This window comes from Artemia sp. Qi Xiang Cuo, chromosome 10 (assembly GCF_049724085.1).
Source record: "Artemia sp. Qi Xiang Cuo chromosome 10, ASM4972408v1, whole genome shotgun sequence".
NCBI classification, from domain to species: Eukaryota; Metazoa; Arthropoda; class Branchiopoda; order Anostraca; family Artemiidae; genus Artemia; species Artemia sp. Qi Xiang Cuo.
Window position 1 is genome coordinate 74,396,417 of NC_142803.1, and position 15,700 is coordinate 74,412,116.

The following is a 15,700-nucleotide window of genomic DNA, read 5'->3' on the forward strand; positions in this document are numbered from 1 at the left end:
CTTAAAATTCCAGCCGTAAGGCCAAAGAATGAGAAAAATGTTCTTATTCTTTTCAAAACGGGGAGTGCTATCATCGGATGGATGAGACGTTTCAAATGAGCTGTCACTTGCCACAAATCAGAGCACAATCACAATTGACTCTCAGCAGAGGATATTCTAAGGGGTCAGACACTATTTTTTGGGACTAAACCTTATCTGCTTGACTAGTAGCTCATTTCAAAGCCAATTTTTCTCTGCTTCATAATATATACGTTTTACCGCGTTTAAAAGTCTTGAATTAAATTTAGTTCCCAAATAAAGTTTTTCTATGAAATTCATAATCTTTGTCTTACAAAAAAGCGGGCGATGGTGTTGTTTTGCCTTGCTTTGGCTTATTATGTCCTATACAGTGTTTTTATGAAGTGAAAAACAATTCACCATAACATTACCATAATATTAAATATTTCCTTCATCGCTACAACTCTTTGTGACTTTTTCATTTAACCAGGGTGATTTTCTTATCGCCCTAGTCTTAAAATTCCAGCCATAAGGTCAAAGAATGAGAAAAAAGGTTCCTATTCTTCTCAAAGCGTAGATTGCTATCATCAGGTCGATGAAAAGTTTCAAATGAGCTGCCACTCGCCGAAAATCGGAGCATAATCACAATTGACTCACAGCAGAGGAGATTCTAAGGGGTCAGACACTACTTTTTGGGACTAAACCTTATCTGCTTGATTAGTAGCTCATTTTAAAGCCCATTTTTTGCTAATTCATAATATATACGTCTTACTGCGTCTAAAAATCTTGAATTCAATTTAGTTCCCAAATAAAGTTTTTTTTAAGATATTCAAAACCCTTGTCTTACGAAAAAGTGGGCGGTTGTCTTGCTTTGCCTTTCTTTGGCTTATTATGTCCTATACAGTGTTTTTATGAAGTGAAAAACACTTCACCGTAACATTATCATAACATTCAAAATTTCCTTCATTGTTACAGCTCCTTGTGACTTTTTCATTTAACCAGGCAGTTTTCTTATCACCCTAGTCTGAACTTTCAATCCATATGGCTGAGGAATTAGATGCACATCATATTCTTCTTAAAGCGTGGAGTGCTATTATCAGAAAGATGAAATGTTTTAAATGATCTGTCACTCGCCACAAATCGGAATACAATCGCAATTGACTTACAGCATCAAAGATTCTATGGGGTAAGACTATACTTTTTGGGACTAAACTTTATCTGCTTGACTAGTTGCTCATTTTAAAGCCCATTTTTTTCTGATTCATAATTTATACGTCTTACTGCGTTTAAAAGTCTTGAATTCAATTTAGTTCCCAAATAAAGTTTTTTTTTATGAAATTCAAAATCCTTGTCTTACAAAAAAGCGGGCTTATTATGTCGTATACAGTGTTTTTATGAAGTGAAAAGCAATGGGCTTTAGATTTACCATAATAATCAATATTTCATTCATTGTTAAAACTCTTAGTGACATTTTCATTTAACCAGGGTGATTTTCTTATCGCTCTTGTCTTAAAATTCCACCTACAAGGTCAAAGAATTGGAAAAAGGTTCCTATTCATATCAAAACATGGAGTGCTATGATCAGACATATGAGAAATTGAAAATGAGCTGTCACTTGTCACAAATCAGAGCACAATCACAATTGACTCACAGCAGAGGATATTCTAAGGGGTCAGATACTTCTTTTTGGGAATAAACCTTATCTGCTTGACTAGTAGCCCATATTAAAGCCCATTTTTCTCTTATTCATAATATATACGTATTGCCGCATTTAAACATCTCGAATTCAATTTAGTTCCCATATAATGTTTTTTTTAAAGAAATAGAAAACCCTTGTCTTACAACGACTCATATATTATGAATCAGCGAAAAATTGGCTTTAAAATGAGCTACTAGTCGTCTAGATAAGGTTTAGTCCCAAAAAGTAGGGTCTGACCCCTTAGGATCTCCTCTGCTGTGAGTCTATTGTGATTGTGCTCCGATTTGTGGCGAGTGACATCTCATTTGAAACGTCTCATCCGCCTGATGATAGCAATCTACGTTTTGAGAAGAATAGGAACCTTTTTCTCATCCTTTAACCTCATGGCTTGAATTTTAAGACTAGAGCGATGAGAAAATTTCCCTGAAAAAATAATAAAGTCACAAAAAGCTGTAGCAATGAAAGAAATATTTAATGTTATGCTAATTTTATGGTAAATTATTTTTCACTTCATAAAAAAACTGTATAGGACATAATAAGCCAAAGTAAGGCAAAGCAAGGCCATCGCCCGCTTTTTTATAAGACAAGGATTTTGAATTTTTTAGAAAAAAACTATTTGGGAAATAAATGTAATTCAAGACTTTTAAACGCGATAAGACGTATATATTATGAATCAGCGAAAAATGGGCTATAAAATGCTCTACTAGTTAAGCATATAAGGTTTAGTCCCAAAAAGAATAGTCTGATCCCTTAGAATCTTTGCTACTTTGAGTCAGTTTTGTTAAATTAATTTTTATTGTCCTTTAAGCTAAAGGAGACAAAATTTGGCAACACTGTAATCAATTTGAAAGATTGGGCGATTGGCGAGGGATGTTTTCTTCAAAATTTGGCAACACTGAACATTGGGCGATGGCAAGGGCGATGGGCGATGGGCTATTACTTCAGGCTGGTGTATAGCCTATACATTTAATTTATGTATGTATTTAATGTCTGTATATTTACGGTTCTACAAGTTACTAAAAAGAAAAAGTATTTGCATTTTCTTATTAAGACTTACAATTAAAGTCTTGACATATTTTTTAAATTTAAATTGTTGTTTATAATTTTGCGATACTGTACATTGCGACTTCAAGAATCACTTTTATTTTCCAAACCTTATATCCTCCCAAAAACGTGAAGATGTTCCCTTACTCAATTTGCCTAGTATTTCAGGACCATGTAAATTTGAAGACAACACCCAGGAATTGCAACCCAAATGTTCTAAAAATGAAGGTATATCTGAAACTTTTTATTTTTGTTGATTGATATTTATTGGATTTTATTTTATTGAATAAAAGAAGGAGAAAGAGACTTAATCTTAAGATGGAAGTCTTGTTTTATCCTTTTCCAATGTGCAGGTGTTGGCCAAACCGCTTTTGAAGTCTTTAATGAATATTTTTAAACTTTCACAAAATAGTTTTGCAGGTTTTATTATTTTCAAAAAGCTTGATAATAAGCCTTAAAACTATATATTTATATAACTTTTATGATCCATATTTATAGTTTATATTTCTCTTTAAATTAAGATATAAAGAAATAAATCTTTATATTATTTTGGTTCCAGTATGATTTTGAAAGAAGCAGAAAATCGAGTGCTCTTAGCTGAACTGCCTACCAGAACTTCATAATGTATGATGCTAATTTACTGAAAACACTAGATTCAAACAGAAAGCCTGAATTCATTTTTTTCTGATGAAGTCAAAAGTTTTTTGTCTGTTTAGTAAAGAGTTATTCAAAACATTTCTCTAGAAGAAGTTTGGTTTTTTTGTCTTTTGTTTTAAATGTTTAGCGTGAAGACCATAGCGAGTCTCATTGGATTAAAAAAAAGACAAAAGTCACGTTTTCCTCAGAGATATGAATCCTTTTAATAAAAAGGAAAACCGATGACAAAAAAAAATCGAAACGAACAATCAGAGCCTAGCGAAAATTTTATACGAAACAAACGTGTTTTCTGCATGCAAATACACGATGATGAGCTCTTACAAGTTGCGTTTTCAATCACCAGTTATCAGTTGCCTGTGACCAGTTCTCAGTCACAGCCCAAATATTGTTCTATTTTACAATTCGCTCATAGCCGATGAACAGTGAACTAAAACAACATATTTATTGTTCACAGTTCAATAGAATTTTGGACCTAAAATATGTGCATGTCTCTGCTTGACTAGTAGCTCATTTTAAAGCCCTTTTTTCGCTGCTTCATAATATATACGTCTTATAACATTTAAAAGCATAGCACAGCAAAGAACTCTGCTCGTAAGGTACCTCAGCTTCTCTTTGTTACGAGCTGATTTCTATAAACAATGTACATGAATTCAATTGCTGATAGCGTTGTCACTATTTATAACAAAAGTGTCTATAGTTTTTTTTTTTATTTCTCATTGCCTTTTGAAAGCATGTGTACATATTTGAATTGTTATTTGTAAGACCCGAGGATAACTTGCCTTACCTTTTATTTTTTTAATCCAATTCTTTTTGGCTACCCCAAAATTTCAAACTTTAAAATATGATGTACATTCTTTTAGCTCTCTCTCTCTCTCTCTCTCTCTCTCTCTCTCTCTCTCTCTCTCTCTCTCTCTCTCTCTCTCTCTCTCTCTCTCTCTCTCTCTCTCTCTCTCTCTCTCTCTCTCTCTCTCTCTTTTTGTCACAATAATTCCTGATATTTGCGGTAATATTTCCTCTCCGTCAAATATCGTTTGATTTACACCAAGGTATACTTTTTGATCTTTAAAGGTTTCATTTTCGCTCTTTCGTTGCATAATAATAACTAATTTTCAAGGCTAATATAAGTATCACCATGAGAGAGAGAAGAGCGATCGGAAAATGAATTAGTTGTCTTATTGAAGGATATTCTACTGTTTTTTTCTGTTTTTAACTCTGTAGATTTTCAAAACATTTTGAAAGATATGTATTTTTTTCAGTTTTAAGAGTTTTGATTTTATGTGTGATTTGGTTAACTTTATAGACTTCTAAAATTTTAGGTCACTTTTCACCACACGTGTCTGGACTTCACCTAACGGGAAATACGTCACTAGATTTCTCAAAGAATCCATCTACAAGCATTTTCTTCATTTTGGCTGGTTCAAAATTTGAAGGAAAGGGATTAGAATATCAGAGATTAGGCTTAAAAAGTCACATTCAATGTAAACGGTTTGGAAAATGGAAAAGATATCAAAGAAATCGTAAAAAGGAAAAAATATATAAATGTTATGTATGTGATAAGACTTTTTCTCGAATGCACAATCTGAAAGTACACAAAAGAGTGCATACAGGTGAGAAACCGTTTAAGTGTGACGTTTGTGATAAAAACTTTTCTTTAGTATCACATTTGAACACCCATAAAATAGTGCATACGGGTGAAAAACCGTTTAAATGTGCCGTTTGTAATAAAACCTTTTCCCACGCAGCAAGTTTGAGCACCCATAAAATAGTGCATACGGGTGAAAAACCTTTTAAGTGTGATGTCTGTGATAAGACCTTTTCTTTAGTATCATATTTGAACACCCATAAAAGAGTGCATATGGGTGAAAAACCGTTTAAGTGTGATGTTTGCGATCAAACCCCTTCTACGGCATCAAATTTAAACACCCATAAGAGAGTGCATACGGGTGAGAAGCCGTTTAAGTGTGATGTTTGTGACCAAACCTTTTCTAGGGCATCAAATTTGAACACCCATCAAAGAGTGCACACGGGTGAGAATCCGTTTAAGTGTGATGTATGTGAAAAAAACTTTTTTCAAGCATCAAATTTGAACACCCATCAAAGAGTGCACACGAGTGAAAAGCCGTTTAAATGTGATGCTTGTGACAAGACCTTTTCTCAACCTGGAAATTTGAAAACGCATCAAAGAATGCATACGGGTGAAAAACCATTTAAGTGTGATGTTTGTGACAAAATTTTTTCTCAATCTTCGCATTTGAACCGGCACAAAAGAATGCATACGGGTGAGAAACCGTTTAAGTGTGATGTTTGTAATAAAACTTTTTCATTAGCACAAAATTTGAACACCCATAAAAGAGTGCATACGGGTGAAAAGCCGTTTAAGTGTGACGTATGTGAGCAGTTTTTTTCGCAAAATTACAATTTGAAAACGCATCAAAAAATGCATACAGGTGAAAAACCGTTTAAGTGTAATGTAGTGACAAAGCATTTTCTCATTCATCAAATTTGAACCTGCACCGAAGAGTGCATACAGGTGAAAAACCGTTTAAATGTGATGTATGTAAATTATGCTTTTCTGATCTAGGCAGCTTGAACAGGCACCAGAGAGTGCACATGGAAAAGTAGCCAATTAAATGTTATGTATGTGAGAAGTGTTTTTCGCAAGCTTACAGTTTGAAAATATATATTAAAGACTGTATACAGGTGAGAAACCTTTCATATATGATGTGTGTTGAAAAACTTTTATGATTTTAGCAATTTTCACAGGCATCAAAAAGTGCATACAGGAGTTTATGAAAATTGTTGTAACACTAGCTGTATCCTCATTGGTTTGTGGCTATTATTCTCACAACCACTTAGTAATACATCGAATTAGTTTTTTTTTCAAATGTTTTCCATGTATTTAGTTTCTTTAGCAAATTCATTATCATCCTGTGAAAAGTAGTGATACATATTTGCTTGATTGTAACAAATGTGATGTATGTAAGAAATGCTTGTCAACATCAAGATTTTTGAATGAGCTCCAAAGAGTTTACACAGGTGAGAAACTATTCAAAAGATGATTTGTTCAAGAAGTGCTTGCCTTGACTGGACTATTTGAACGCGCAAAAAGAGTGTGTACAGGTGAGAAACTCAAAAGTAATAGAAATTACAATAAATAACCGAGTCAAACTCAAAACGAGCAACAATTAACATGAGTAGGTCGTATAACCCCTATGCCTTCTCAAGGCCAGGACACAATTTGCACTCTATTAAAAAAAACAGCAATAAAAAGACAAATGACCATGGATTGTCAGTTTAATTGACATACAAGCTATACTGATATTTATTCCTTAAAGTTTTGGTAATTTTTTATTTATGAAAGTAAGAAAAGTGGAAGCATTTCATACGTATTTTGTTTTGAGTAAAGTGCAAATTCTGTTCTGGTCTTGAGAAGGCTCTGGGGTTACCAGCCCTATTCTTGTTAATTTTTTCTCGTTTTGAGTTTGACTCGGCAACTTATCGTAATTTGTGTTCCTTTTGAGTTTCATTTATTAATTGATAGTAATTTGTGGTAGTCTTACACTTGGAACATTTTACTTTATTTTTTCTCATTCTTGGCTTAATGGAGCTCTTTACTTTTCTTTGAAAACCTTGTTTTGTGGAAAAAGTTTTTTTTAATTAGTTTCTGTTTGTTTTTTATTGACCTATTCTTTTTCATGGAAAAAATGATATTTTACGTTTTTTCAATTATTTTCTATAAGAATCCATAGTAAAAGTTGCTATTTGTATATTGAAGAAACTTTTTAACAATTTTTAATCCTGACAAAAACAGTATTTTTTAATTTTATTTTAGAGATTCTGAAGTAGACCTGAAAAATAAAACTTATTATCATTCCCAAAAGATACTATCTACGCCCTTTGACAACCTGGATACACTTACATTCTCTTTATTTATTTAAATTGTAAGAGTAGTATCCCCAAAAGTTTCAACTTAATCTCAATATATTGCTGAGTCGCTCTCGATATATTGCTGAGGTGTCTTATTGGCAACCATAAATACAATGCCTTTTGATTTAATTTAAAGCAGCATTTTTTTTAAAGCATAATGGGCTAGTTGCATAATTGCTGAGGGTTGACATGCCTAATATTCCTAAAGATATAGTTGCTGGACCTTTCTACTATGCTGAACAAAATAGCTGTCTCATAATTTTGACTGGATGCGTTTTAAAGATGAATGGGCTTGGGAGAAAGGCTGCTTGCCCTCCAATCTCTTGTCACTCTTTAAAAGGTACCAGAACTTTAATTTCATTTGAATTAGCTCCTTCAAAAGTTTCAATGATATTTCGAGCTATAATAGAGTGGTGTTGCCTATGATATCGCGAAATCCCCCATAAGTTACCCTTAAAGGTCTAAATTAATAATATAAGTTGTTCTTCAGATATTGCTTTGTCATTTTTTTGAAAGTCCACATGCTTATAGTTCTTTCTCTTTATTTAGTTCAACATCCGCCTAATTATCCTTAAAAGCTTCACCTTAATACCCTTATCTTGCGCAGTAGCAATAGTTATAGCAGTATTAGTAGCAGTATAATCATAGCACCTTTGGTTTTTTCAACATCCCCTTCAACACACGCTTAAATTTTCAGCTTAATACCTACCATCAACCATTCCTGAAGCATTTCTGATACGTCGGCTTGTCAACCTGTGTGGGTATAGTGTGTTACGATTTAGTTCCATATAGCTTCTGTATATCCCAAATAATTTCTTATTAATATCCTGTTTTTAATAGCAGTAGTAGTAGTAGTAGCTGTAGAATTAATTATAGTAGCCTAAGCTTTTGTAGCAGTAGTAGTAGTAAGCTTTAGTAGTGAAATTTTGTTTAGTGATGTATGATTGGGTATTACCTATTGTAAATGAAGTGCTGTGGGTCATAATGTACATGGGGTAGGGCACATGCATAAAGGAGTCTATTTTAATATCCAAATTGTCTAAATCTTGATTAGCCTTCTAATAAATATAGAAAGGGGGGAATTACCCTCTGAACCACCTTCAGCTAAACCAAAGCCGAAACAAGGAAGCTATGGGGTGATGTAGATTTTATCCGAAATTGAGATTACAATCCAACATTTTAATTCTTAAGTAGAATAACTTGAGAAGGGCGCACGCCAATCAATCAATTTACGGTTGTTGATAAACACAATGTAACAGCAAGAAATAGGACGTCTGCGGTGGCGGTATTAATTGCAAAAAGATCAGAACTTAAATTAAAAAAAAACTTCAACTGAATTAAACAAGTTTTATCGATATCTCCTTTGTCATCAATTATTTCGTTTATTATATTGGCAGCTTCTGTCACCCATACACACCGTTTAAGAGCCGTCTTCAAAGCTAAATATAGGCAATGAGTTTTCATCTGATGAGCCCTGATATGTGGTGATTACCTGAAGAATATTGAAGTGCTGTAGATTTAAGGTGCTATGGCTTGGTTTTGGGACAGCGGCAATGACTTATTAGTGCTGGGATGTGGGAGGTAGGGATGACGCCCCCAAATATTTTTGGTCACTCGGTAAAATCGTGGCGCTTTGTGCCACGATTTTTCCGACGCCGCTAAAATTCCTTGTTCTTTTCAATAAAAATCACGGAAATACTGATACATTTCAACGGAAACCTACAGACATTTCAAACTTGGTCGGTAAACGCAGCATTTTTACGGACTCCTGCTGTAATTATATAGATGGTGCCACAATTTTCCATTTGGCTGATTAACAGTATTAAAATAGTGGCCGAAATCTAAATGATATGTAATATAATATTAAATGATATGTACCGAATTCTGAATCTCGGTTGGTAAAAGCATCGGTTTTACCGACTCGTACAGTGATTTTACGCATTGTATTCGAAACGAATATTATGGTAATTTTTTTCAAAAACAGTAGGAAAAAATGACCAGCCAGACGGTAAAACCTCTTGCTCCCCCCAAAAATTTTGGCTAGTAACGAGCATGACTGAAAGTACGCCTTTTTGACAATTTGTTTCAACGTGATGTCTTTTGAATTACTTTTCTATCATCCTCAACTTGCCCTGGAAGTTTCAACTCCATACCGTCAGATATCGCAGATACTCCCCTTTGACAACCAGGATACACGTAGAATCTCTTGGTTTAGTTCAGTATCCTCCTCAACGTGCCCTAGATTTCAGCTTTATACTCTAAGCCGTCCCTGAAATATTGTAGGTATGCCTTTTTGACAACCCATTTGAACGTCTTGTCTTTTGATTTAGTTTTAGGTCCCCCTCTGCATTCCTTGCAAGTTGTAGCTTATTAAATGTAACCGTTCCTGAAATCTAGCCAATTATTTTCCTTAAGACTTCCCCTTCTATTAGTTGTCCTATACCCCCCTGAAATGTTAGTTACTACTTTGAAAATACTGGGTTGTTACCTTCTGTAGCGATTTAAAATGGGATTATCATATTAAGCATATTTTTAAACGCGTAAATACCACATTTTCCCTCCTTAAAAAATGTCCTAAATTGTACTATTTGAGAGTTAACCTTTCATTTTTACGCCCAATCCTTGACTACGCCTTCCCAGTTTGCTATCCTGGTATTTCCGATGAATTGTCAGATAGAGGCAGTCCACAAAAAGTGCCTAAGAACTATTTTCTTCGAGGGAACTAGAAATATAAAGGGTAAAGACCTTTATGTCTTTTTTTGTCGGAAAGCTAATTGCGTCATCCTCAAAGAAAGGAGAAAAACAAACTTCTTTGCGTTTTTTCAACAATGCCCTCCTTAACCTCTGGACAAATTCTTTTTTCCCTAGTCACTTTTTTCCTTTCGACCTTGCCTCCCTCGGTCTGTTTCAACAAAAATCCTCCTTCTTTCCCTCAATCAAATTGTTCGCTGAAAGATATAGAAGAACCTTTGTCCCAAGTATAGTAAACAGATTAAATAAGTGAGTCACCCTTTTTTACCTTGTAATTGTTTATCATTTGTTTTCTAAATTTTTAGCCTCCGTTTTAGTTTGTTCTTTGTACTCTGTGTTCTTTGTAATTGTGTTTTGTAGGTTTTAGTCACAAGATGAAATTGTCCTTGTGTTTTTTTTTTCAGTTTATCCCTTTTTAATTCTGCGAGTTTTCATATTTTATAACCTTTTCGAAATTTTGATAATTTTTTTCTGACTTATATTTGCTTTTTTTTTGTATGTTTCTTTTGACTATAAGGTGTTAATTTGATCCGTCTGGGCTTGTAAAAGTAATTTTTTAGAAATAAAATCTTATATTATAGGTAAATCTTGTGCATTCACATAGTTTCTTTTAGTTTAGGACCAGAGAATGCTACCCCCCAAACATTCCCCAAGGGACTTTCTTTAATACCATGCAATATGGGCTACATACTCATCAGTTCAAAATGTTACTATAATTTTAATGTTTATTTTCAGCATTAAGTACAAAAAAAATATTTGTCATAAAATTGGTTTCAAACAGTTCGTGGTAACGAACTGTAAGTAAGGAGCGACCCGGGTCAATGGTAACCGAAACTCTAGAAAACGGTATTTTGATACAAATAGATACATCAAAAGAATTAGATTTTAATGCTTATTTCAAATATATAATTTTCATCAAGTTTAGTCTTAACCATCAAAAGTTACGCGCCTGAGAAAATTTGGCTGATTTTCGAAAAAAGGGAGAAATAACCCCTAAAAGTTATAGAACCTTATTGAAAATCACGCCATCATATTCAGCGTATCAGAGAACCCTACTGTAGAGGTTTAGAGCTCTTATCTACAAAAATGTGGAATTTTGCATTTTTCGCCAGAAGAAAGATCACGGGTGCGTGTTTATTTGTTTGTTTGTTTTAGTTTTTTTCTTTTTCCCAGGGGTGATCGTATCGACCCAGTGAACCTAGAATATCGTGGGAGGGCTCATTGTAATGGAAATTAAAAGTTCTAGTGCCCTTTTTAAGCGACAAAAAAAATGGAGGGCAACTAGGCCCCCTCCCACGCTAATTTTTTCCCCACAGTCACCCGGTCAAAATTTTGAGACAGCCATTTTGTTCAGCATGTTCGAAAATATTATAAGTATGTCTTTTAGGATGACTTAATACCCCGAAGTTCCCAAGGGGAGGGCTGAAAGTTATAAACTTTACCCAGTGTTAACATTCAAATTCATTTAATTCAAAAACAAGTCATAGCTCTCGTGGGCAAAGCCCAAATATGATGTCTCTTAGTCATAATTAGCAAAATAAAGTTGTCTGATAAAACTTCGTCAGTAAATAAACTTAAGGATAAAAACACTTGAGATTGAGAATAAAATTATCTGATAAAACTTTGTCAGGATAAAATAAACTGAACAATAAAAACACTAGAGATCATTGTAATATTTGACAAAGCTTGGCACAAAGCTTTTACTGTAGCGCATGGTGTTACAGTGGACTGGGGTTATTTTCGGAACTTTCTCAGCCACTGTCCTGGGGGGACGAGATCTTATAGGGACAAAAGGTGGGGGAAGGAATGATCGGTAGATGGGATGTTGAAGGAGGACGGAGTCAAATCTGGTATAATTTTCCTCGGCGGGAAGAAAAAGATTCAAGTTTAAATTCCTTGAGATAAAAGGAGTAAGGTAGAGGGGAACCGCCATAAATGATTTGCAGTGATCTCTTCTGAACTCGTTCTATTTTATCAATTTCATCCTGGGTAAGGGCAAAGTGCCAAACCGGACAAGCATATTCAACTAAGGGGTGGATGAAAGTGTGAAATATTAGTTTCAGCTTATCCTTAGGAATTGGAAATTTTTTCAGTGTTTTTAGCATTTGGATTGTGCCGTTAGCTTTTTTTACAATTGTCTTTGTATTCTCCTGCCATGAGAGGTCAGAAGAAATCACCACACCAAGTAAAGTTATTTTATGGCTTATTAGCTCGGAAGTGATAGGAGGTTCAAAAGAAGGTTGAGTATTCTGAAGAAAAGAAAATGTCGTGACCGAGCATTTGTCTTTATTCATGACCATGTTTAGTTCAGCCGCCTCTGAGGTAACTTGGTCGATGATACCAGCAGCATTGCTTTTCGAATCCTTAGATACGATTTCCGTTAAGGACAAGTTGTCAACGTATTTAAAGAAGGGGGCAGTATCCAAATTTTGTTTGTAGTGAAACTATATTTTTCTTGACTAATCTTTCAAAGAACTAATAAATTAAACTGAATATTTGATGCATAATGATATTAATTGCTAAAAGCTCATCAGTTCAAAATTTTACTGTAATTTTAATATTTATTTTCAATATTAAGTACAAAAGAAAACATTTGTAATATAATTCGTTTCCTGTAAAGCGCCAATGACGCAGTAGGTTTTAGGCTTCTGCAGTGAGGCGATACCCAAACTCTTGTTTGTAGTTATTTTTATTCGATTCAAACTTGATTTTCATATTAAATTTAAGTTTCAATCGTTTTAAGATTTATTTATTCATTTGCATTAATATATAGTGGATGTTTGTTCGCATTGATTGTTATTTAATTTCTGTTCGTTTTAAGTTTCATTTATACTTTAATAACAAAATATTTGTTTTCGTTTTAAGCTTGATTTTCATATTCAATCTAAACATTAATCGCTTTAAGATCTATTTATTCATTTATATTATTAATTGTTGTATGTTTTTTGCTATGATTATTTATTTAATTTCTGTTCGTTTTGGGTATCATTTATTCTTTAATAGTAATTTCTGGTCGTTTTTAGTTTGAATTTTAACAGGTATTTTTATCTCCTGTGATTAAGTTTAAAATGACCTTTACTTTTCTTTGAAAAACTTATTTTTCGGACATTTTTAAAAAATTAATTTTTGTTCATTTTAGACCGCAAAAAGTTTCAAGTTTTTATGGCATGGGGGGGGTGTTTACTGTCCGATTATTCTTGACTTTAAAAAACCGATCTAGAACTTTCAATTAATAAATCGAATGAGGCTTTTTTCAAAGTCTATACGATTACCTCTGATAAAAACCTTACATATGAGCAATGGACAGCTTGCATAACTTGTGGACAGCGATTGACAACAATGAATGGATTGAAAAAATAGCTCCAATACGGGGGTTTAGACCATTTCACTTGCTGACACAAAGGGATCATGACTGTTTGGAATTGACCTTAATAAGATTTTATGTGCCAAAGCAATTTTATATCTATCTCAGAGTATGTATTTTAACCTTATAATTGGATAATTATAATAGATTTCCTATGTGTTCTTCCCAAACAAAACCCCTTCCCATAAGTCAAAAACCCCCTTTAATAAGTTAAGCCCCAGGGCATAACTTACAACGCCTACCCCCAGGCCCTGGTGGGCTGTGTCGACACCGGAGTTTTTTGTTATCAGAACTTTGAACTATTTTAACAAAGTGTCTATCTCGAATTTTGTGCCTGATGCATTTAGGGCTTGGAGCAGGGAGGGGGGGCTAGTCACCCTCCAATCTCTTTTGACTCTTAAAAAGTGAACAAGAACTTTCAATTTTCAGTCAAATGAGACCTCTCCAAAGTTTATACAAGCATCCCTTACATAAGAAATAATGGGAAGGATTCGGAGAATCCTTAAATTATAACTCTTGCCCTGAGGGCTGTGGGGGAGTTGTCATCCTCAAAGACCTAATTTCCAGAACTTAAAACTACGTTTAATAAAATGGCTGTCTCAAAATTTTTATTGGATGTGTTTGGGGGAAAAGTGGGTGTGAGAGGGGGGTTAGTTACCCTCAAATCACTTTTGACTATTAAAAAGGACACTAGCCCTTTGAATTTCCAATCGAATGAGCTTTTTTGAAGTTTCTACGACACCGCATTCTATAATAACCTTGTATGCCCCCAGGGCATAACTTAAAACCCTTGCCCTGTGGGTTGTGGGGGATTTTCCTCCTCAAAAATATATTTTCTATCTGGAAATCAACTATGCTGAACGAAATGGCTATCCCAAAATTTTGATTTGATTTGATTGGGGGAATGATGGGCGTGGGGGGCGGGCTAGTTGCCCTTCAATCACTTTCGACTATTAAAAAGGGCACTATCCCTTTGAATTTCCTATCGAATGAGCCTTTTTTGAAGTTTCTACGACAGTGCCTTCTAAAAAAACCTTATATGCCCCCAGGTCATATCTTAAAACCCTTGCCCTGAAGGGTTGTGGGGGAGTGTCCTCCTCAAAAACATATTTTCTATCTGGAAATCAACTACGCTGAACAAAATGGCTATCTCAAAATTTTGATTGGATGTTTGGGCAAATGATGGGCGTGGGGGGGGGGAGGGGGACTAGTTACACTCCAATCACTTTCGACTATTAAAGAGGGCACTAGCCCTTTAATTTCCAATCGAATGACCCTGTTTTTAAGTTTCTCCGAAAACTCCTTCTATAAAAACCTTATATGCCCCCAGGGTATAACTTAAAACCCTTGCCCTGAGGGTTGTGGAGGAGTGTCCTCCTCAAAAATATATTTTCTATGTCGAAATCAACTACGCTGAACAAAATGGCTATCTGAAAATTTTGATTGGATGTGTTTGGGGAAATGATGGACATGGGGGGGGGGGAGGGAGGGGGGCTAGTTACACTCCAATCACTTTCGACTATTAGAAAGGGCACTAGCCCTTTAATTTCCAATTGAATGAGCATGTTTTGAATTTTCTACGACAATGCCTTCTATTAAAACCTTATATGCCCCAGGGCATAACTTAAAACCCTTGCCCTGAGGGTTGTGGGGGTGTGTCCTCCTCAAAAATATATTTTTTCTCTGGAAATCAACTACGCTGAAGAAAGTGGCTATCTCAAAATTTTGATTGGATGTGTTTGGGGAAATGATGGGGGTGGGGGGAAGGGGGGCTAGTTACACTCCAATCACTTTCGACTATTAAAAAGGGCACTAGCTCTTTAATTTCCAATCGAATGAGCCTGCTTTGAAGTTTCAAAATTTTGATTGGATGTGTTCGGCGGAATGATGGGCGTGGGGGGGGGCTAGTTGCCCTCCAATCATTTTCGACTATTAAAAAGGGCACTAGAACTCTCGATTTCCAATTGAATGAGTCCCCTTTGAAGCTTTTACGATGACCCCTTCCATATGAAGTGCGTCTGGAAAAAAAATAATAAATGATAATAATAAAACATTGGAGCCGTATGGCCTTTACTATAGGCAACGCTACAGCGTTGCCTCTGAAACATGTCATGACCAGTCTCAGTTTGCTGACACTTCTTTTACCATGGCAAAAGTTGGGGATACTTTCTCAATCCACTGGTAATCGAACCAGAGAGTCGAGAATATCAATTTAATATTTCACGGAATAGGGTCTTAAAGATGGTACAATCAATGACTTT

At 34.8% G+C, this 15,700-nt stretch overlaps 1 protein-coding gene across 1 annotated transcript in view; it reads left to right on the top strand.

Moving 5' to 3' along the window:
- LOC148948156 (uncharacterized) overlaps nucleotides 1-15,700 on the top strand; it is a 165,059-nt gene that overhangs the window by 78,250 nt on the left and 71,109 nt on the right. Inside the window, exon 3 of the mRNA XM_089096122.1 lies at nucleotides 2,909-2,968. Within this exon, the coding sequence (XP_088952248.1) occupies nucleotides 2,909-2,968 (60 nt within the window). The remainder of the gene's footprint in view (nucleotides 1-2,908; nucleotides 2,969-15,700) is intronic.